The sequence below is a fragment of the Notothenia rossii genome, assembly GCF_949606895.1.
Source record: "Notothenia rossii genome assembly, contig: scaffold_78, whole genome shotgun sequence".
NCBI lineage: Eukaryota > Metazoa > Chordata > Actinopteri > Perciformes > Nototheniidae > Notothenia > Notothenia rossii.
In genome coordinates, this window is record NW_027639510.1 from 2,237 (window position 1) to 26,394 (window position 24,158).

At 39.5% G+C, this 24,158-nt stretch overlaps 1 protein-coding gene across 1 annotated transcript in view; it reads right to left on the bottom strand.

Moving 5' to 3' along the window:
• Positions 1-518: 518 nt before the first annotated feature.
• Positions 519-24,158, bottom strand: part of LOC307027746 (intermembrane lipid transfer protein VPS13C-like) — a gene marked incomplete at both ends in the record, with an annotated part of 25,104 nt that continues 1,464 nt past the window's right edge. The window contains 8 exons of the mRNA XM_079696054.1: positions 519-578; positions 2,281-2,357; positions 2,713-2,857; positions 2,937-3,070; positions 3,192-3,300; positions 3,562-3,703; positions 13,057-13,361; positions 21,616-21,651. Coding sequence (XP_079552180.1) covers positions 519-578; positions 2,281-2,357; positions 2,713-2,857; positions 2,937-3,070; positions 3,192-3,300; positions 3,562-3,703; positions 13,057-13,361; positions 21,616-21,651 — 1,008 coding nt within the window. The remainder of the gene's footprint in view (positions 579-2,280; positions 2,358-2,712; positions 2,858-2,936; positions 3,071-3,191; positions 3,301-3,561; positions 3,704-13,056; positions 13,362-21,615; positions 21,652-24,158) is intronic.

Genomic DNA, 24,158 nt, shown 5'->3' on the forward strand with positions numbered 1-24,158 from the left:
GTGACACAACTAAATACTTCCTGTAACACAACTAAAGACTTCCTGTAACACAACTAAACAACTAAAGACTTCCTGTTACACAACTAAATACTTCCTGTAACACAACTAAACAACTAAATACTTCCTGTGATACAACTAAAGACTTCCTGTAACACAACTAAACAACTTAAGACTTCCTGTTACACAACTAAATACTTCCTGTAACACAACTAAAGACTTCCTGTGACACAACTAAAGACTTCCTGTAACACAACTAAAGACTTCATGTGACACAACTAAAGACTTCCTGTAACACAACTAAACAACTAAAGACTTCCTGTGACACAACTAAATACTTCCTGTGATAAAACTAAAGATTTCCTGTCACACAACTAAAGACTTCCTGTAACACAACTAAACAACTTAAGACTTCCTGTAATGCAGTTAAAGACTTCCTGTAAGACAACTAAAGACTTCCTGTTTCTTCTGTGATTTCCTGAGGCTTCTTTATCTCAGGACGGGATCTCGTTTGGACTCACGTTGATCATCTGCTCCGTGTTTTTGTAAGCGCTGGAGAAGTTCGGTCCGGAGCGGTCCGCCTGTGGAAGAAACAGGAAGTAGATATCTCAGTATGAGTCAGCAGGTAATCAGATTACAGTCAGTCAGCAGGGCCCAGGAGTTCAACACTTTTAATCCCTATCTGATCAGATCAGATTTGGATTTTGGGTAGTTCATCAAAACCAAAAAACAGGATTAGGATCTCTTTGATATCCGATCAGATCAGGAAATCCAATCCACATTTTTAAACTGGATCGAATCTTCAAAATGGGTAGTTCAAACCGACAACACAGGATTGGGATCAGTTTGATCCCAAAAAACTGGATTATCCTGATCCCACCAGAGGGGTGGATTTCCAGTGGATTACTAGAGCAAAATGTACTGTACAATTTATTTTAAAATATATTTCAATTTAATACACAATCTTTAGCCTTCATGGGAAAGACATTTTATTTTTCCATTTTTTGCTCACGTTTGCAGTGGCCTATTTTATTTTCAACCAAACGTTGATGACATAAATGTTTATGATTGTCAATCACAAATGCAATTTATTAAAAATATCTTCAACAAAAAAAAAGTCCATCTGTCATCACCTTTCAAATTTAAAAATATAATTAGACATTATAGATGTCTCTGCAATGTGGTCTCTTGTCTTCGTTGTATTATTTTTCATATCCACTAGATGGCGATCGGTAGGATTAAAGCACTGATATTCAGGATCTAGTAATCTTGAAAAGTCGTAATCTGGATCAGGCTGATCCTATCCTGAATTGCTTTGAACTCCAGGGACAAAGTCTGGCCGACTTGTCTGATCCTGGATCACAAAAAATGGGATTTCAAAATCTGATCGGATCTGATTGAGATTAAAGGTTTTGAACTCCTGGGCCCAGGTAATCAGATTACAGGGAGTCAGCAGGGCCCAGGAGTTCAAAACTTTTAATCTCAATCAGATCCGATCAGATTTTGAAATCCCATTTTTTGTAATCCAGGATCAGACAAGTCGGCCAGACTTTGTCCCTGTAGTTCAAAGCAATTCAGGATAGGATCAGCCTGATCCAGATTACGACTTTTCAAGATTACTAGATCCTGAATATCAGTGCTTTAATCCTACCGATCGCCATCTAGTGGACATGAAAAATAATACAACGAAGACAAGAGACCACATTGCAGAGACATCTATAATGTCTAATTATATTTTTAAATTTGAAAGGTGATGACAGATGGACTTTTTTTTTGTTGAAGATATTTTTAATAAATTGCATTTGTGATTGACAATCATAAACATTTATGTCATCAACGTTTGGTTGAAAATAAAATAGGCCACCACAAACGTGAGCAAAAATTGAAAAAATAAAATGTATTTCCCGTGAAGGCTAAAAATGGTGTATTATTTCAGTTAACACATTTTGCCATCTTATTTAAATTGAAACATATTTTAAAATAAATTGTACAGTACATTTTGCTCTAGTAATCCACTGGAAATCCACCCCTCTGGTGGGATCAGGATAATCCAGTTTTTTGGGTTTAAACTGATCCCAATCCTGTGTTGTTGGTTTGAACTACCCATTTTGAAGATTTGATCCAGATTAAAGCTTGAATTGGATTTCCTGATCTGATCGGATATCAAAGTGATCCTAATCCTCTTTTTTGGTTTTGAACTCCCCAAAATCCCAATCTGATCAGATCAGATAGGGATTAAAAGTTGTTGAACTCCTGGGCCCTGGTAATCAGATTACATTGTACCTTGAAGTACTGCACTTTGAGCAGCTCCGATCCGGACCCCGAGGAGCTGATGAGACACAACGCGGCGCCGCTTGAGTCTGAAACGAGAACCAAACCCGTCAAGCTGCTGCAGCACTCTGCACGATTCATGATCATTGCTGTTTTCACTCCATATCGTAATTGTATATTTTCTACCTTTTAAATGCTATTTTATTTCTATTGAGAAGTTTTATATTTTGGATTGTTTATTTCTAGTCTTTACATTTGTATTGTACAATGCCATGTCTTTTGATGCTGCTGCAACGCAAACATTTCCCAACTTGGGATCAATAAAGTACGTCATATCTTATCTTGAATTGTGATTGCATGAAATCATGATCTGTTCTTTAGTTTGATGTCTGTGTGTGTGTGTGTGCGATGCTAACACTAGTGCTAGATCAAGTGTACTCTGACCTTTGAACTCTGGGCAGCTCAGGGAGATCTGGTTGATGAAGGTTGTTGCCACCGTGTCAAACTTCCTCACTTTGGTGTTGATGCCCAGCTGAGCCGCCTGGAACACCAGGAACGCCACTTCCTGCTTCTTCAGCGTCAGCAGAACCTGAACCAGGACCAGAAGAACCAGAACTGCTGAGTGTCAGGAAAACCAGTGTGATGATAATGAGTCAGCAGAAACCTACCTCTTTGATTTCGAAGTTCAGCAGGACGTTGACGGTGTTCTCTGTCAGAGCGCCATTGGTTGCATGTGAGGCGCTGTCAGACCCTGTCTGATTGGACGACTGCTCCACCTGCTGCTCAGGATGCCCAGCCCTCTCTGAGGAGCGACACTTGAGGTTAAAACTCTTATTCTGAGGTGTATTAGTGAAGCTGATTCAGCTGGGAGGTTTTATATACAACTTGTCTGTAGTGAGATATCCCATCATGCACTTGGTTACCTTGAGCCACCTGTGTTTTGGCGTCAATGCTGTGTGTTTCACTTCCTTCCCCGATGTTCTCCACCAGGATCTTCATCAGCACCCTGAGGTCTTCCTCACCCAGACTCATCTGAGGAACCAGAGTTTAATCTACATCAGCACTGACACTGAAAACTGTTGAGTGAGGGTTTAAACACTGAGGTACCTTCAGGGACCGTAAGACTTTCCTGAGTCTGAGAAACAACTGAGTTCAAACATTTAAAGATGTAAGTTCAGTGACTGTAGGACACAGAAACAGCTGGGTCATGATTAATATACTTAGGAACCTTCAGGGACCATAGGATTCCCTGGTCTCAGAAACAGTGGAGTCACAGTATAAACACTGAGGTACCTTCAGGGAACGTAGGATTCCCTGCACTTGGACACCCGGGATCTTAGTGAACCAGGAGGCGGCCATGTTTCTGGTGACGAGCAACTCGACGTTGATTGGCTGAAGGATCTCAATGTGGGAGGAGCCTGGCTGCAGCGTCGTCCTGAAATAAGAAAATAAATGTAGTTATAATAATTATGTTAGATTTAGTTAATGAGAGTAATTGTAACCCTGTTGGTCAGATATATACCAGACAATCTTCTCCAGCACAACCTGCGTCATGATAGACGTGTTTATCTCTAACTGAGTCATGATAGATGTGTTTATCTCTACTATCTGAGTCATGATAGATGTGTTTATCTCTATCTGAGTCATGATAGATGTCTTTATCTCTAACTGAGTCATGATAGATGTCTTTATCTCTACTATCTGAGTCATGATAGATGTGTTTATCTCTATCTGAGTCATGATAGATGTCTTTATCTCTATCTGAGTCATGATAGATGTCTTTATCTCTACTATCTGAGTCATGATAGATGTGTTTATCTCTAGCTGAGTCATGATAGATGTGTTTATCTCTACTATCTGAGTCATGATAGATGTGTTTATCTCTAACTGAGTCATGATAGATGTCTTTATCTCTATCTGAGTCATGATAGATATCTTTATCTCTACTATCTGAGTCATGATAGATGTGTTTATCTCTAGCTGAGTCATGATAGATGTGTTTATCTCTATCTGAGTCATGATAGATGTGTTTATAGCTGAGTCATGATAGATGTGTTTATCTCTAGCTGAGTCATGATAGATGTGTTTATCTCTAGCTGAGTCATGATAGATGTGTTTATCTCTAGCTGAGTCATGATAGATGTGTTTATAGCTGAGTCATGATAGATGTGTTTATCTCTATCTGAGTCATGATAGATGTGTTTATCTCTATCTGAGTCATGATAGATGTGTTTATAGCTGAGTCATGATAGATGTGTTTATCTCTAGCTGAGTCATGATAGATGTGTTTATCTCTATGTGAGTCATGATAGATGTGTTTATCTCTAGCTGAGTCATGATAGATGTGTTTATCTCTAGCTGAGTCATGATAGATGTGTTTATCTCTAGCTGAGTCATGATAGATGTGTTTATCTCTATCTGAGTCATGATAGATGTGTTTATCTCTATCTGAGTCATGATATATGTGTTTATCTCTATCTGAGTCATGATAGATGTGTTTATCTCTATCTGAGTCATGATAGACGTGTTTATCTCTATCTGAGTCATGATAGATGTGTTTATCTCTATCTGAGTCATGATATATGTGTTTATCTCTATCTGAGTCATGATAGATGTGTTTATCTCTAGCTGAGTCATGATAGATGTGTTTATCTCTATCTGAGTCATGATAGATGTGTTTATCTCTAGCTGAGTCATGATAGATGTGTTTATCTCTATCTGAGTCATGATAGATGTGTTTATCTCTAGCTGAGTCATGATAGATGTGTTTATCTCTAGCTGAGTCATGATAGATGTGTTTATCTCTATCTGAGTCATGATATATGTGTTTATCTCTAGCTGAGTCATGATAGATGTGTTTATCTCTAGCTGAGTCATGATAGATGTGTTTATCTCTAACTGAGTCATGATAGATGTGTTTATCTCTATCTGAGTCATGATAGATGTGTTTATAGCTGAGTCATGATAGATGTGTTTATCTCTAGCTGAGTCATGATAGATGTGTTTATCTCTAGCTGAGTCATGATAGATGTGTTTATCTCTAGCTGAGTCATGATAGATGTGTTTATCTCTAGCTGAGTCATGATAGATGTGTTTATCTCTATCTGAGTCATGATATATGTGTTTATCTCTAGCTGAGTCATGATATATGTGTTTATCTCTAACTGAGTCATGATAGATGTGTTTATCTCTATCTGAGTCATGATAGATGTGTTTATCTCTATCTGAGTCATGATAGATGTGTTTATAGCTGAGTCATGATAGATGTGTTTATCTCTATCTGAGTCATGATAGATGTGTTTATCTCTAGCTGAGTCATGATAGATGTGTTTATCTCTAACTGAGTCATGATAGATGTGTTTATCTCTAGCTGAGTCATGATAGATGTGTTTATCTCTAGCTGAGTCATGATAGATGTGTTTATCTCTAGCTGAGTCATGATAGATGTGTTTATCTCTATCTGAGTCATGATAGATGTGTTTATCTCTATCTGAGTCAAGATAGATGTGTTTATAGCTGAGTCATGATAGATGTGTTTTTCTCTAGCTGAGTCATGATAGATGTGTTTATAGCTGAGTCATGATAGATGTGTTTATCTCTAGCTGAGTCATGATATATGTGTTTATCTCTATCTGAGTCATGATAGATGTGTTTATCTCTATCTGAGTCATGATAGATGTGTTTATCTCTATCTGAGTCATGATAGATGTGTTTATAGCTGAGTCATGATAGATGTGTTTTTCTCTAGCTGAGTCATGATAGATGTGTTTATCTCTAGCTGAGTCATGATAGATGTGTTTATCTCTAGCTGAGTCATGATAGATGTGTTTATCTCTATCTGAGTCATGATAGATGTGTTTATCTCTATCTGAGTCATGATAGATGTGTTTATCTCTATCTGAGTCATGATAGATGTGTTTATCTCTAGCTGAGTCATGATAGATGTGTTTATCTCTATCTGAGTCATGATAGATGTGTTTATCTCTAGCTGAGTCATGATAGATGTGTTTATCTCTAGCTGAGTCATGATAGATGTGTTTATCTCTAGCTGAGTCATGATAGATGTGTTTATCTCTAGCTGAGTCATGATAGATGTGTTTATCTCTAGCTGAGTCATGATATATGTGTTTATCTCTAACTGAGTCATGATAGATGTGTTTATCTATATCTGAGTCATGATAGATGTGTTTATAGCTGAGTCATGATAGATGTGTTTATCTCTAGCTGAGTCATGATAGATGTGTTTATCTCTAGCTGAGTCATGATAGATGTGTTTATCTCTAACTGAGTCATGATAGATGTGTTTATCTCTAGCTGAGTCATGATAGATGTGTTTATAGCTGAGTCATGATAGATGTGTTTATCTCTAGCTGAGTCATGATAGATGTGTTTATCTCTAGCTGAGTCATGATAGATGTGTTTATCTCTATCTGAGTCATGATAGATGTGTTTATCTCTAACTGAGTCATGATAGATGTGTTTATCTCTAGCTGAGTCATGATATATGTGTTTATAGCTGAGTCATGATAGATGTGTTTATCTCTAGCTGAGTCATGATAGATGTGTTTATCTCTATCTGAGTCATGATAGATGTGTTTATCTCTATCTGAGTCATGATAGATGTGTTTATCTCTAGCTGAGTCATGATAGATGTGTTTATAGCTGAGTCATGATAGATGTGTTTATCTCTAGCTGAGTCATGATAGATGTGTTTATCTCTATCTGAGTCATGATAGATGTGTTTATCTCTATCTGAGTCATGATAGATGTGTTTATCTCTATCTGAGTCATGATAGATGTGTTTATCTCTAACTGAGTCATGATAGATGTGTTTATCTCTAGCTGAGTCATGATAGATGTGTTTATCTCTAGCTGAGTCATGATATATGTGTTTATCTCTAACTGAGTCATGATAGATGTGTTTATCTCTATCTGAGTCATGATAGATGTGTTTATCTCTAGCTGAGTCATGATAGATGTGTTTATCTCTATCTGAGTCATGATAGATGTGTTTATAGCTGAGTCATGATAGATGTGTTTATCTCTAGCTGAGTCATGATAGATGTGTTTATCTCTAGCTGAGTCATGATAGATGTGTTTATCTCTAGCTGAGTCATGATAGATGTGTTTATCTCTATCTGAGTCATGATATATGTGTTTATCTCTATCTGAGTCATGATAGATGTGTTTATCTCTATCTGAGTCATGATATATGTGTTTATCTCTATCTGAGTCATGATAGATGTGTTTATCTCTATCTGAGTCATGATAGATGTGTTTATCTCTAGCTGAGTCATGATAGATGTGTTTATCTCTATCTGAGTCATGATATATGTGTTTATCTCTATCTGAGTCATGATAGATGTGTTTATCTCTAGCTGAGTCATGATAGATGTGTTTATCTCTAGCTGAGTCATGATATATGTGTTTATCTCTAGCTGAGTCATGATAGATGTGTTTATCTCTATCTGAGTCATGATAGATGTGTTTATAGCTGAGTCATGATAGATGTGTTTATCTCTATCTGAGTCATGATAGATGTGTTTATAGCTGAGTCATGATAGATGTGTTTATCTCTAGCTGAGTCATGATAGATGTGTTTATAGCTGAGTCATGATAGATGTGTTTATCTCTAGCTGAGTCATGATAGATGTGTTTATCTCTATCTGAGTCATGATAGATGTGTTTATCTCTAGCTGAGTCATGATAGATGTGTTTATCTCTAATTGAGTCATGATAGATGTGTTTATCTCTATCTGAGTCATGATAGATGTGTTTATAGCTGAGTCATGATAGATGTGTTTATCTCTAGCTGAGTCATGATATATGTGTTTATCTCTATCTGAGTCATGATAGATGTGTTTATCTCTATCTGAGTCATGATATATGTGTTTATCTCTATCTGAGTCATGATAGATGTGTTTATCTCTATCTGAGTCATGATAGATGTGTTTATCTCTAGCTGAGTCATGATAGATGTGTTTATCTCTATCTGAGTCATGATATATGTGTTTATCTCTATCTGAGTCATGATATATGTGTTTATCTCTATCTGAGTCATGATAGATGTGTTTATCTCTAGCTGAGTCATGATAGATGTGTTTATCTCTATCTGAGTCATGATAGATGTGTTTATAGCTGAGTCATGATAGATGTGTTTATCTTTATCTGAGTCATGATAGATGTGTTTATAGCTGAGTCATGATAGATGTGTTTATCTCTAGCTGAGTCATGATAGATGTGTTTATCTCTAGCTGAGTCATGATAGATGTGTTTATCTCTAGCTGAGTCATGATATATGTGTTTATCTCTAACTGAGTCATGATAGATGTGTTTATCTCTATCTGAGTCATGATAGATGTGTTTATCTCTATCTGAGTCATGATATATGTGTTTATCTCTAACTGAGTCATGATAGATGTGTTTATCTCTAGCTGAGTCATGATAGATGTGTTTATAGCTGAGTCATGATAGATGTGTTTATCTCTAGCTGAGTCATGATAGATGTGTTTATCTCTAGCTGAGTCATGATAGATGTGTTTATCTCTAGCTGAGTCATGATATATGTGTTTATCTCTAACTGAGTCATGATAGATGTGTTTATCTCTATCTGAGTCATGATAGATGTGTTTATCTCTAGCTGAGTCATGATAGATGTGTTTATCTCTATCTGAGTCATGATAGATGTGTTTATCTCTATCTGAGTCATGATAGATGTGTTTATCTCTAGCTGAGTCATGATAGATGTGTTTATCTCTATCTGAGTCATGATAGATGTGTTTATCTCTAACTGAGTCATGATAGATGTGTTTATCTCTAGCTGAGTCATGATAGATGTGTTTATCTCTAACTGAGTCATGATAGATGTGTTTATCTCTATCTGAGTCATGATAGATGTGTTTATCTCTATCTGAGTCATGATAGATGTGTTTATCTCTAGCTGAGTCATGATATATGTGTTTATCTCTAGCTGAGTCATGATATATGTGTTTATCTCTAACTGAGTCATGATAGATGTGTTTATCTCTAGCTGAGTCATGATAGATGTGTTTATCTCTAGCTGAGTCATGATATATGTGTTTATCTCTAACTGAGTCATGATAGATGTGTTTATCTCTATCTGAGTCATGATAGATGTGTTTATCTCTATCTGAGTCATGATAGATGTGTTTATAGCTGAGTCATGATAGATGTGTTTATCTCTATCTGAGTCATGATAGATGTGTTTATCTCTATCTGAGTCATGATAGATGTGTTTATCTCTATCTGAGTCATGATAGATGTGTTTATCTCTAGCTGAGTCATGATAGATGTGTTTATCTCTATCTGAGTCATGATAGATGTGTTTATCTCTAGCTGAGTCATGATAGATGTGTTTATCTCTAACTGAGTCATGATAGATGTGTTTATCTCTATCTGAGTCATGATAGATGTGTTTATCTCTAGCTGAGTCATGATAGATGTGTTTATCTCTAACTGAGTCATGATAGATGTGTGTATCTCTATCTGAGTCATGATAGATGTGTTTATAGCTGAGTCATGATAGATGTGTTTATAGCTGAGTCATGATAGATGTGTTTATCTCTATCTGAGTCATGATAGATGTGTTTATCTCTAGCTGAGTCATGATAGATGTGTTTTTCTCTAGCTGAGTCATGATAGATGTGTTTATCTCTAGCTGAGTCATGATATATGTGTTTATCTCTATCTGAGTCATGATAGATGTGTTTATCTCTATCTGAGTCATGATAGATGTGTTTATAGCTGAGTCATGATAGATGTGTTTATCTCTATCTGAGTCATGATAGATGTGTTTATCTCTAACAGAGTCATGATAGATGTGTTTATCTCTATCTGAGTCATGATAGATGTGTTTATCTCTAGCTGAGTCATGATAGATGTGTTTATCTCTAGCTGAGTCATGATAGATGTGTTTATCTCTAGCTGAGTCATGATAGATGTGTTTATCTCTATCTGAGTCATGATAGATGTGTTTATCTTTATCTGAGTCATGATAGATGTGTTTATCTCTAACAGAGTCATGATAGATGTGTTTATCTCTATCTGAGTCATGATAGATGTGTTTATCTCTAGCTGAGTCATGATAGATGTGTTTATCTCTAGCTGAGTCATGATAGATGTGTTTATAGCTGAGTCATGATAGATGTGTTTATCTCTAGCTGAGTCATGATAGATGTGTTTATCTCTAGCTGAGTCATGATAGATGTGTTTATCTCTATCTGAGTCATGATAGATGTGTTTATCTCTATCTGAGTCATGATAGATGTGTTTATCTCTATCTGAGTCATGATAGATGTGTTTATCTCTATCTGAGTCATGATAGATGTGTTTATAGCTGACTCATGATAGATGTGTTTATCTCTAGCTGAGTCATGATAGATGTGTTTATCTCTAGCTGAGTCATGATAGATGTGTTTATCTCTAACTGAGTCATGATAGATGTGTTTATAGCTGAGTCATGATAGATGTGTTTATCTCTATCTGAGTCATGATAGATGTATTTATCTCTAGCTGAGTCATGATAGATGTGTTTATCTCTAGCTGAGTCATGATAGATGTGTTTATCTCTATCTGAGTCATGATATATGTGTTTATCTCTAGCTGAGTCATGATATATGTGTTTATCTCTAACTGAGTCATGATAGATGTGTTTATCTCTAGCTGAGTCATGATAGATGTGTTTATCTCTAGCTGAGTCATGATAGATGTGTTTATCTCTATCTGAGTCATGATATATGTGTTTATCTCTAGCTGAGTCATGATATATGTGTTTATCTCTAGCTGAGTCATGATATATGTGTTTATCTCTAACTGAGTCATGATAGATGTGTTTATCTCTATCTGAGTCATGATAGATGTGTTTATCTCTATCTGAGTCATGATAGATGTGTTTATCTCTAGCTGAGTCATGATAGATGTGTTTATCTCTAGCTGAGTCATGATAGATGTGTTTATCTCTAACTGAGTCATGATAGATGTGTTTATCTCTATCTGAGTCATGATAGATGTGTTTATAGCTGAGTCATGATAGATGTGTTTTTCTCTAGCTGAGTCATGATAGATGTGTTTATCTCTAGCTGAGTCATGATAGATGTGTTTATCTCTAGCTGAGTCATGATAGATGTGTTTATCTCTATCTGAGTCATGATAGATGTGTTTATCTCTAGCTGAGTCATGATAGATGTGTTTATCTCTATCTGAGTCATGATAGACGTGTTTATCTCTATCTGAGTCATGATAGATGTGTTTATAGCTGAGTCATGATATATGTGTTTATCTCTAGCTGAGTCATGATAGATGTGTTTATCTCTATCTGAGTCATGATAGATGTGTTTATCTCTATCTGAGTCATGATAGATGTGTTTATCTCTAGCTGAGTCATGATAGATGTGTTTATCTCTAACTGAGTCATGATAGATGTGTTTATCTCTAACTGAGTCATGATAGATGTGTTTATCTCTAGCTGAGTCATGATAGATGTGTTTATCTCTATCTGAGTCATGATAGATGTGTTTATCTCTAACTGAGTCATGATAGATGTGTTTATCTCTATCTGAGTCATGATAGATGTGTTTACCTCTAGCTGAGTCATGATAGATGTGTTTACCTCTAGCTGAGTCATGATATATGTGTTTATCTCTAGCTGAGTCATGATAGATGTGTTTATCTCTAGCTGAGTCATGATAGATGTGTTTATCTCTATCTGAGTCATGATAGATGTGTTTATCTCTAGCTGAGTCATGATAGATGTGTTTATCTCTAGCTGAGTCATGATAGATGTGTTTATCTCTATCTGAGTCATGATAGATGTGTTTATCTCTAACTGAGTCATGATAGATGTGTTTATCTCTATCTGAGTCATGATAGATGTGTTTACCTCTAGCTGAGTCATGATAGATGTGTTTACCTCTAGCTGAGTCATGATATATGTGTTTATCTCTAGCTGAGTCATGATATATGTGTTTATCTCTTGCTGAGTCATGATAGATGTGTTTATAGCTGAGTCATGATAGATGTGTTTTTCTCTAGCTGAGTCATGATAGATGTGTTTATCTCTAGCTGAGTCATGATAGATGTGTTTATCTCTAGCTGAGTCATGATAGATGTGTTTATCTCTATCTGAGTCATGATAGATGTGTTTATCTCTATCTTAGTCATGATAGATGTGTTTATCTCTAGCTGAGTCATGATAGATGTGTTTATAGCTGAGTCATGATAGATGTGTTTATCTCTATCTTAGTCATGATAGATGTGTTTATAGCTGAGTCATGATAGATGTGTTTATCTCTATATGAGTCATGATAGATGTGTTTATAGCTGAGTCATGATAGATGTGTTTATCTCTATCTTAGTCATGATAGATGTGTTTATAGCTGAGTCATGATAGATGTGTTTATCTCTATCTTAGTCATGATAGATGTGTTTATAGCTGAGTCATGATAGATGTGTTTATCTCTATCTTAGTCATGATAGATGTGTTTATAGCTGAGTCATGATAGATGTGTTTATCTCTAACTGAGTCATGATAGATGTGTTTATCTCTAGCTGAGTCATGATAGATGTGTTTATCTCTATCTGAGTCATGATAGATGTGTTTATCTCTAGCTGAGTCATGATAGATGTGTTTATCTCTAGCTGAGTCATGATAGATGTGTTTATAGCTGAGTCATGATAGATGTGTTTATCTCTAGCTGAGTCATGATAGATGTGTTTATAGCTGAGTCATGATAGATGTGTTTATCTCTAGCTGAGTCATGATAGACCCACCGGGACAGTTTGAGCTGCGTCAGCTGGACCTCCATCTTCTCCAGCACGACGGGCAGCGGGCAGCCGTCGGCGGGCATTAGCGAGAAGCTGTTCCCCACCGTGATCAGACCCAGGTCCATCACCAGTGCATGCTGGGAGCTGGAGTTCTGGGGCACGATGATGAGCGGCGCCTTCAGCTTGATGTCCATGGACAGACGGAAACTCTTCTGGGCAAAATCCTTCACGCTGAGTGCCGCCTGAGCCGCCGCTTGAGCCGTGGCGGCGCTCAGAGCCGCTTTAGCTGTCTGGAACTGATCCACGAATGTCTGGAACACATTCAAATCAATCAGGAATAAATAAACACGTTCAGGGCAGCATCGGAGTTTACAGCACCGTCTCTGTTTCAGATAGCCATCAAGAACAAGGCTTTAATGTGTTTCTGCATGTCAAGTACAAACCAGAACAGACTTATCAATCATTTAACACTGAGATACTCCAGAACATCACAGTTTTTATTTTTTAAATTCATCTATCTATAATATCTCAAATGTGATATTCCAGAGCATCACATATTAGAGATCAGAGATTGTTTGCTGTTGAAATGGTTACAAATTATTCTTGTTTTAGTTTATGAAACAAACAAGGGTGAGGGAGTTGAGAACATATCTCAGGGGGGAAGTGATGTCACACAGGAAGTGATGTCACACAGGCAGAGGTCATGTGACCGCGGGAAGGGCGTGGGGAGGGTGATAATGATGGAGCAGCATAGCAGTGATGGTCTAGGTGATGTGAGAAACGGTCCATGGGAGCGCTTGATTTATTCTTCTGACATCACCACACGGGCAGAGTTAACGTAAAATTAAGGTGGACTGTAGGTGGTGCTTAAGGTGGACTGAAAGTGGTTATTTAAGGTGGACTGAAGTTGTTTAAGTTGGACTGTAGGTGTTTAAGGTGGACTGAAAGTGGTTATTTAAGGTGGACTGAAGTTGTTAAAGTTGGACTGTAGGTGTTTATGGTGGACTGAAGGTGGTGTTTAAGGTGGACTGAAGGTGTTTAAGGTGGTCTGAAGGTGGTGTTTAAGGTGGACTGAAGGTGGTGTTGAAGGTGGACTGAAGGTGGTGTTTAAGGTGGACTGAAAGTGGTTATTTAAGGTGGACTGAAGGTGGTGTTGAAGGTGGACTGAAGGTGGTTATTTAAGGTGGACTGAAGGTACTGTTTAAGGCGGACTGAAAGTGGTTATTTAAGGTGGACTGAAGGTGGTGTTTAAGGTGGACTGAAAGTGGTTATTTAAGGTGGACTGAAGGTACTGTTTAAGGCGGACTGAAAGTGGTTATTTAAGGTGGACTGAACGTGGTGTTTAAGGTGGACTGAAGGTAGTGTTTAAGGTGGACTGAAGGTGGTGTTTAAGGTGGACTGAACGTGGTGTTTAAGGTGGACTGAAGGTACTGTTTAAGGCGGACTGAAGGTGGTGTTTAAGGTGGACTGAACGTGGTGTTTAAGGTGGACTGAAGGTAGTGTTTAAGGCGGACTGAAAGTGGTTATTTAAGGTGGACTGAAGGTGGTGTTTAAGGTGGACTGAAGGTGGTGTTTAAGACGGACTGAAGGTGGTGTTTAAGGCGGACTGAAAGTGGTTATTTAATGTGGACTGAAGGTGGTGTTTTAGGTGGACTGAAGGTGGTGTTTTAGGTGGACTGAAGGTGGTGTTTAATGTGGATTGAAGGTGGTGTTTAAGGTGGACTGAAGGTGGTGTTTTAGGTGGACTGAAGGTGTTTAAGGTGGTGTTTAAGGTGGACTGAAGGTGGTGTTTAATGTGGATTGAAGGTGGTGTTTAAGGTGGTCTGAAGGTGGTGTTTTAGGTGGACTGAAGGTGTTTAAGGTGGTGTTTAAGGTGGACTGAAGGTGGTGTTTAATGTGGATTGAAGGTGGTGTTTAAGGTGGACTGAAGGTGGTGTTTTAGGTGGACTGAAGGTGTTTAAGGTGGTGTTTAAGGTGGACTGAAGGTGGTGTTTAATGTGGATTGAAGGTGGTGTTTAAGGTGGTCTGAAGGTGGTGTTTTAGGTGGACTGAAGGTGTTTAAGGTGGTGTTTAAGGTGGACTGAAGGTGGTGTTTAATGTGGATTGAAGGTGGTGTTTAAGGTGGACTGAAAGTGGTTATTTAATGTGGACTGAACGTGGTGTTTAAGGTGGTCTGAAGGTGGTGTTTAAGGTGGACTGAAGGTGTTTAAGGTGGTGTTTAAGGTGAACTGGAGGTAGTGTTTAATGTGGATTGAAGGTGGTGTTTAAGGCGGACTGAAAGTGGTTATTTAAGGTGGATTGAAGGTGTTTAAGGTGGACTGAAAGTGGTTATTTAAGGTGGTCTGAAGGTGTTTAAGGCGGACTGAAAGTGGTTATTTAAGGTGGATTGAAGGTGTTTAAGGTGGACTGAAAGTGGTTATTTAAGGTGGTCTGAAGGTGGGTTTTAATGTGGATTGAAGGTGGTGTTTAAGGCGGACTGAAAGTGGTTATTTAAGGTGGATTGAAGGTGTTTAAGGTGGACTGAAAGTGGTTATTTAAGGTGGTCTGAAGGTGTTTAAGGTGGACTGAAAGTGGTTATTTAAGGTGGTCTGAAGGTGGGTTTTAAGGTTGACTGAAGGTGGTGTTTAAGGCAGACTGAAAGTGGTTATTTCAGGTGGACTGAAGGTGGGTTTTAAGGTTGACTGAAGGTGGTGTTTAAGGCGGACTGAAAGTGGTTATTTAAGGTGGAATGAAGGTGTTTAAGGCGGACTGAAAGCGGTTATTTAAGGTGTACTAAAGGTGGTGTTTAAGGTGGACTGAAGGTGGTGTTTAAGGTGGACTGAAGGTAGTGTTTAAGGCGGACTGAAAGTGGTTATTTAAGGTGGACTGAAGGTGGTGTTTAAGACGGACTGAAGGTGGTGTTTAAGGCGGACTGAAAGTGGTTATTTAATGTGGACTGAAGGTGGTGTTTAAGGTGGTCTGAAGGTGGTGTTTTAGGTTGACTGAAGGTGTTTAACGTGGTGTTTAAGGTGGACTGAAGGTGGTGTTTAATGTGGATTGAAGGTGGTGTTTAAGGCGGACTGAAAGTGGTTATTTAATGTGGACTGAAGGTGGTGTTTAAGGTGGTCTGAAGGTGGTGTTTTAGGTGGACTGAAGGTGTTTGAGGTGGTGTTTAAGGTGGACTGAAGGTGGTGTTTAATGTGGATTGAAGGTGGTGTTTAAGGTGGACTGAAATTATTTATTTAATGTGGACTGAAGGTGGTGTTTAAGGTGGTCTGAAGGTGGTGTTTAAGGTGGACTGAAGGTTTTTAAGGTGGTGTTTAAGGTGAACTGGAGGTGGTGTTTAATGTGGATTGAAGGTGGTGTTTAAGGCGGACTGAAAGTGGTTATTTAAGGTGGATTGAAGGTGTTTAAGGTGGACTGAAAGTGGTTATTTAAGGTGTACTGAAGGTGTTTAAGGCGGACTGAAAGCGGTTATTTAAGGTGTACTGAAGGTGGTGTTTAAGATGGACTGAAGGTGGTGTTTAAGGCGGACTGAAAATGGTTGTTTAATGTGGACTGAAGGTGGTGTTTAAGGTGGACTGAAGGTGGTGTTTAAGGTGGACTGAAGGTAGTGTTTAAGGCGGACTGAAAGTGGTTATTTAAGGTGGACTGAAGGTGGTGTTTAAGGTGGACTGAAGGTGGTGTTTAAGACGGACTGAAGGTGGTGTTTAAGGCGGACTGAAAGTGGTTATTTAATGTGGACTGAAGGTGGTGTTTAAGGTGGTCTGAAGGTGGTGTTTTAGGTGGACTGAAGGTGTTTGAGGTGGTGTTTAAGGTGGACTGAAGGTGGTGTTTAATGTGGATTGAAGGTGGTGTTTAAGGTGGACTGAAATTATTTATTTAATGTGGACTGAAGGTGGTGTTTAAGGTGGTCTGAAGGTGGTGTTTAAGGTGGACTGAAGGTTTTTAAGGTGGTGTTTAAGGTGAACTGGAGGTGGTGTTTAATGTGGATTGAAGGTGGTGTTTAAGGCGGACTGAAAGTGGTTATTTAAGGTGGATTGAAGGTGTTTAAGGCGGACTGAAAGCGGTTATTTAAGGTGTACTGAAGGTGGTGTTTAAGGCAGACTGAAAGTGGTTATTTAAGGTGGAATGAAGGTGTTTAAGGCGGACTGAAAGCGGTTATTTAAGGTGTACTGAAGGTGGTGTTTAAGATGGACTGAAGGTGGTGTTTAAGGCGGACTGAAAATGGTTGTTTAATGTGGACTGAAGGTGGTGTTTAAGGTGGACTGAAGGTGGTGTTTAAGGTGAACTGGAGGTGGTGTTTAATGTGGATTGAAGGTGGTGTTTAAGGCGGACTGAAAGTGGTTATTTAAGGTGGATTGAAGGTGTTTAAGGTGGACTGAAAGTGGTTATTTAAGGTGTACTGAAGGTGGTGTTTAAGGCGGACTGAAAGTGGTTATTTAAGGTGGAATGAAGGTGTTTAAGGCGGAATGAAAGCGGTTATTTAAGGTGTACTGAAGGTGGTGTTTAAGATGGACTGAAGGTGGTGTTTAAGGCGGACTGAAAATGGTTGTTTAATGTGGACTGAAGGTGGTGTTTAAGGTGGACTGAAGGTGGTGTTTAAGGTGGACTGAAGGTAGTGTTTAAGGCGGACTGAAAGTGGTTATTTAAGGTGGACTGAAGGTGGTGTTTAAGGTGGACTGAAGGTGGTGTTTAAGACGGACTGAAGGTGGTGTTTAAGGCGGACTGAAAGTGGTTATTTAATGTGGACTGAAGGTGGTGTTTAATGTGGATTGAAGGTGGTGTTTAAGGCGGACTGAAAGTGGTTATTTAATGTGGACTGAAGGTGGTGTTTAAGGTGGTCTGAAGGTGGTGTTTTAGGTGGACTGAAGGTGTTTGAGGTGGTGTTTAAGGTGGACTGAAGGTGGTGTTTAATGTGGATTGAAGGTGGTGTTTAAGGTGGACTGAAATTATGTATTTAATGTGGACTGAAGGTGGTGTTTAAGGTGGTCTGAAGGTGGTGTTTAAGGTGGACTGAAGGTTTTTAAGGTGGTGTTTAAGGTGAACTGGAGGTGGTGTTTAATGTGGATTGAAGGTGGTGTTTAAGGCGGACTGAAAGTGGTTATTTAAGGTGGATTGAAGGTGTTTAAGGTGGACTGAAAGTGGTTATTTAAGGTGTACTGAAGGTGGTGTTTAAGGCGGACTGAAAGTGGTTATTTAAGGTGGAATGAAGGTGTTTAAGGCGGACTGAAAGCGGTTATTTAAGGTGTACTGAAGGTGGTGTTTAAGATGGACTGAAGGTGGTGTTTAAGGCGGACTGAAAATGGTTGTTTAATGTGGACTGAAGGTGGTGTTTAAGGTGGACTGAAGGTGGTGTTTAAGGTGGACTGAAGGTAGTGTTTAAGGCGGACTGAAAGTGGTTATTTAAGGTGGACTGAAGGTGGTGTTTAAGGTGGACTGAAGGTGGTGTTTAAGACGGACTGAAGGTGGTGTTTAAGGCGGACTGAAAGTGGTTATTTAATGTGGACTGAAGGTGGTGTTTAAGGTGGTCTGAAGGTGGTGTTTTAGGTTGACTGAAGGTGTTTAAGGTGGTGTTTAAGGTGGACTGAAGGTGGTGTTTAATGTGGATTGAAGGTGGTGTTTAAGGCGGACTGAAAGTGGTTATTTAATGTGGACTGAAGGTGGTGTTTAAGGTGGTCTGAAGGTGGTGTTTTAGGTGGACTGAAGGTGTTTGAGGTGGTGTTTAAGGTGGACTGAAGGTGGTGTTTAATGTGGATTGAAGGTGGTGTTTAAGGTGGACTGAAATTATTTATTTAATGTGGACTGAAGGTGGTGTTTAAGGTGGTCTGAAGGTGGTGTTTAAGGTGGACTGAAGGTTTTTAAGGTGGTGTTTAAGGTGAACTGGAGGTGGTGTTTAATGTGGATTGAAGGTGGTGTTTAAGGCGGACTGAAAGTGGTTATTTAAGGTGGATTGAAGGTGTTTAAGGTGGACTGAAAGTGGTTATTTAAGGTGTACTGAAGGTGGTGTTTAAGGCGGACTGAAAGCGGTTATTTAAGGTGTACTGAAGGTGGTGTTTAAGATGGACTGAAGGTGGTGTTTAAGGCGGACTGAAAATGGTTGTTTAATGTGGACTGAAGGTGGTGTTTAAGGTGGACTGAAGGTGGTGTTTAAGGTGGACTGAAGGTAGTGTTTAAGGCGGACTGAAAGTGGTTATTTAAGGTGGACTGAAGGTGGTGTTTAAGGTGGACTGAAGGTGGTGTTTAAGGAGGACTGAAAGTGGTTATTTAAGGTGGACTGAAGGTGGTGTTTAAGGTGGACTGAAGGTAGTGTTTAAGGGGGACTGAACGTGGTTATTTAAGGTGGACTGAAGGTGGTGTTTAAGGTGGACTGAAGGTGGTGTTTAAGGCGGACTGAAAGTGGTTATTTAATGTGGACTGAAGGTGGTGTTTAAGGTGGTCTGAAGGTGGTGTTTAAGGTGGACTGAAGGTGGTGTTTAATGTGGATTGAAGGTGGTGTTTAAGGCGGACTGAAAGTGGTTATTTAATGTGGACTGAAGGTGGTGTTTAAGGTGGTCTGAAGGTGGTGTTTAAGGTGGTCTGAAGGTGGTGTTTAAGGTGTTCTGAAGGTGTTTAAGGTGGACTGAAGGTGTTTAAGGTGGTGTTTAAGGTGAACTGAAGGTGGTGTTTAATGTGGATTGAAGGTGGTGTTTAAGGCGGACTGAAAGTGGTTATTTAAGGTGGTCTGAAGGTGGTGTTTAAGGCAGACTGAAAGTGGTTATTTAAGGTGGACTGAAGGTGGGTTTTAAGGTGGACTGAAGGTGGTGTTTAAGGCGGACTGAAAGTGGTTATTTAAGGTGGACTGAAGGTAGTGTTTAAGGCAGACTGAAAGCGGTTATTTAAGGTGGACTGAAAGCGGTTATTTAAGGTGGACTGAAGGTGGTGTTTAAGGTGGACTGAAGGTGGTGTTTAAGGCGGACTGAAAGTGGTTGTTTAAGGTGGACTGAAGGTGGTGTTTAAGGTGGACTGAAGGTGGTGTTTAAGGTGGACTGAAAGTGGTTATTTAAGGTGGACTGAAGGTGGTGTTTAACGTGGACTGAAGGTAGTGTTTAAGGCGGACTGAAAGTGGTTATTTAAGGTGGACTGAAGGTGTTGTTTAAGGTGGACTGAAGGTGGTGTTTAAGGTGGACTGAAGGTGGTGTTTAAGGCGGACTGAAAGTGGTTGTTTAATGTGGACTGAAGGTGGTGTTTAAGGTGGACTGAAGGTGGTGTTTAAGGTGGACTGAAGGTGGTGTTTAAGGCGGACTGAAAGTGGTTGTTTAATGTGGACTGAAGGTGGTGTTTAAGGTGGACTGAAGGTGGTGTTTAAGGTGGACTGAAAGTGGTTATTTAATGTGGACTGAAGGTGGGTTTTAAGGTGGACTGAAGGTGGTGTTTAAGGTGGACTGAAGGTGGTGTTTAAGGTGGACTGAAAGTGGTTATTTAATGTGGACTGAAGGTAGTGTTTAAGGCGGACTGAAAGTGGTTATTTAAGGTGGACTGAAGGTGGGTTTTAAGGTGGACTGAAGGTGGTGTTTAAGGTGGTCTGAAGGCGGTGTTTAAGGCAGACTGAAAGTGGTTATTTCAGGTAGACTGAAGGTGTTTAAGGTGGACTGAAAGTGGTTATTTAAGGTGGTCTGTAGGTGGTGTTTAAGGTGGACTGAAAGTGGTTATTTAAGGTGGACTGAAGGTGGGTTTTAAGGTGGACTGAAAGTGGTTATTTAAGGTGGACTGAAGGTGGGTTTTAAGGTGGACTGAAGGTGGTGTTTAAGGCAGATTGAAAGTGGTTATTTAAGGTGGAATGAAGGTGTTTAAGGCGGACTGAAAGCGGTTATTTAAGGTGGACTGAAGGTGGTGTTTAAGGTGGACTGAAGGTGGTGTTTAAGGCGGACTGAAAGTGGTTGTTTAAGGTGGACTGAAGGTGGTGTTTAAGGTGGACTGAAGGTGGTGTTTAAGGCGGACTGAAAGTGGTTGTTTAATGTGGACTGAAGGTGGTGTTTAAGGTGGACTGAAGGTGGTGTTTAAGGCGGACTGAAAGTGGTTGTTTAATGTGGACTGAAGGTGGTGTTTAAGGCGGACTGAAGGTGGTGTTTAAGGTGGACTGAAGATGGTGTTTAAGGTGGACTGAAGGTGGTGTTTAAGGCGGACTGAAAGCGGTTATTTTAGGTGGACTGAAGGTGGTGTTTAAGGTGGACTGAAGGTGGTGTTTAAGGCGGACTGAAAGCGGTTATTTAAGGTGGACTGAAGGTGGTGTTTAAGGTGGACTGAAGGTGGTGTTTAAGGCGGACTGAAAGTGGTTGTTTAATGTGGACTGAAGGTGGTGTTTAAGGTGGACTGAAGGTGGTGTTTAAGACGGACTGAAGGTGGTGTTTAAGGCGGACTGAAGGTGGTGTTTAAGGTGGACTGAAGATGGTGTTTAAGGTGGACTGAAGGTGGTGTTTAAGACGGACTGAAGGTGGTGTTTAAGGCGGACTGAAACTGGTTATTTAAGGTGGACTGAAGGTGTTTAAGGTGGACTGAGTGAAGCTGAAGCAGGATGGAGGTCAGGGCTGAATGCTGGATCTGTACCTCGTCAGCAGACGCAGACTGAAAGCTAAAAGAAGTCTGAAAGAACAAAAACACAATAACAAGACGAGAAACATGAGACACAAGAAGAAAAACATGCAATAGGAAACAGAAAACATCACAGATCAACTTCCACTTTAAAGATTTAAAGTAGCTGTTCACATTATCTGTGGACGCCTGGCAGCACACCAGCTGCTAATAGACGAAAAACCCCAGAGAGGTTTAGACTGGAGAGTCTTGATCACAAATGACCTCTTGAAGTGAGCAGACCCTGACCCTGAACAGCATGGAGTCAGGCCTCACTGCAGATCCTCCACAACAGGACCCTGAAGGGAACTGGTCCCTGAACCAGACTAGGGACCCTGAACTGCATGGAGTCAGGCATCACTGCAGATCCTCCACAACAGGACCCTGAAGGGATCTGGTCCCTGAAGCACACTAGGGACCCTGAACTGCATGGAGTCAGGCATCACTGCAGATCCTCCACAACAGGACCCTAAAGTGATCTGGTCCCTGAACCAGACTAGGGACCCTGAACTGCATGGAGTCAGGCATCACTGCAGATCCTCCACAACAGGACCCTGAAGGGATCTGGTCCCTGAACCAGATTAGGGACCCTGAACTGCATGGATCCACTTTAAGAAGGCCTAAGACTCAAAGTAAGCCTGGCACCTGGTTCACCTCAGGATCTCTGGAAACAGCTGAGACCATGCAGGACTCTCACACTGCATAACATATATTTTAAATACAACATGCATTATATATATATATATATATATATATATATATATATATATATATATATATATATATATATATAATATATATATATATTATATTACAGAGCATATATGGGCCATTCTACCGAATTGGACCAAAGTCAGGTTGGAAATGTTTTGAAATGTTGTATGTTTTCTTTCCCAAAGCTTTGTCCATATATATTTTGTACCATATCTAAATGAAACATATCTAGTAAAAGAAGCGTACATTTTGATATTGTATTTTCAGGCTGTATTCTACCAAAACATAGTGCATACCCTTCTCTAAATAGTATTTTAACAAATATTTCTTGAGGGTTTTCATAATTAAATGAATAAAAGTGAATTTTTAATCAAATGTATACGATCCATACAAATCACAATACAAACTGTCTTTGTAAAACGCATAATACTGATCATATTGATTCCAGAGTTGATGATTTTTGACATTGAACATACGTTAAACCAATCAGTATCATATCATTTGAGTTGATAACTCAATGTACTTAAAGTGGACCTATCATGCTATATTTGAATAATATATTGTAGGGCCATACCTATATAAAAGATTTCACTCTATTTGCTCTTTTCCAGCTCTGTTTTTGCAAGGGCTGATTCTGTGACGTAGCTTTAATGCAAATGAGCTGCAGCTGACCTCGCCCCCCTGCAGAAGAGGGGGGCGAGGCACGGCCCCGGCACGAGCGTATGCGAATTTGTAAAACGTGTGCTAATATTGTTCATGAAAATAAATACTGGTGTATGGTGTTATGCAATATTTCATTTCATTCTGTCATTGGACATGGCGTTACTATTATATTTTATACCACACAGCAATGGCATAACACACCCATTTGTTGATGACAACAAAGTCCACACACAACCTTTTGCTTTTGAAATCTGCATACACTTTGCCCATCCAACATGAATAATCATGACACATTTTATATAAACTCTGAACTTTACTGTCAAAACCAATGGTTCATTGAACCCATAACAAAGACAGTACGCAGCTTCGGTGGGTCAGTCTGACATGCAGAATCTATCATCACAGGTTTCCTGCCGGTAGCATGTGAGGTGCTGGCCTGTATAGAAAAACATATGGATGCAGGATGAGAAAACACTATTTGGATCATTATAATCTGAAATCCCAAAATATGGAGGCTAACGCTGTCTACTGTGTGTAGCAAAGCTGAAGTGTTGGAGAGGGGCTCAGTAGACAGACTGTAGTGAGTGCTAGCCGCTAATTAGCCAAGTCCCATCAACGGAGTTGTGCAGCGTTGTGTCTTCCCCCCTCCTTGCAACAATTGCACACAGTGCCAGGGGCGGACTGGGACTAAAACTCAGCCCTAGAAACTGCTCCTTTTCCCCTCTCTGTACACAGCTCCAGTGTGGGCATTGGCCTGTCATCACATTTCATGTTTAGTTGCTGCTGTAGCAGAAGTTTAATCAAATTATTTTTGATGAAATACTCCAAATCTCCACTCTCCATAATTGCACTTGCTTCAGTTGCTTGCTACTTGTTAAGGGCGGTGATGACAGTTACAGTACGAACTGAAGTTGACGCGATTTGATCGGATTGTGAGGCAAGACGTGAGCCTCATCTGATTGGTCAATCCCTCCATTTTCTTTCACCAAGGAAAGGGTAGAGAGTGCAATCTACTGTTTCACCATAACATCTAGAGGGGCGCTGTTTCACTCTTTGTAAAATACTGGGGTAGAGACGGGCCGGCAGAATAATTACCGAAACTAAACAAAGTGTTTTTATTTATTAATAAATATTATAACTAC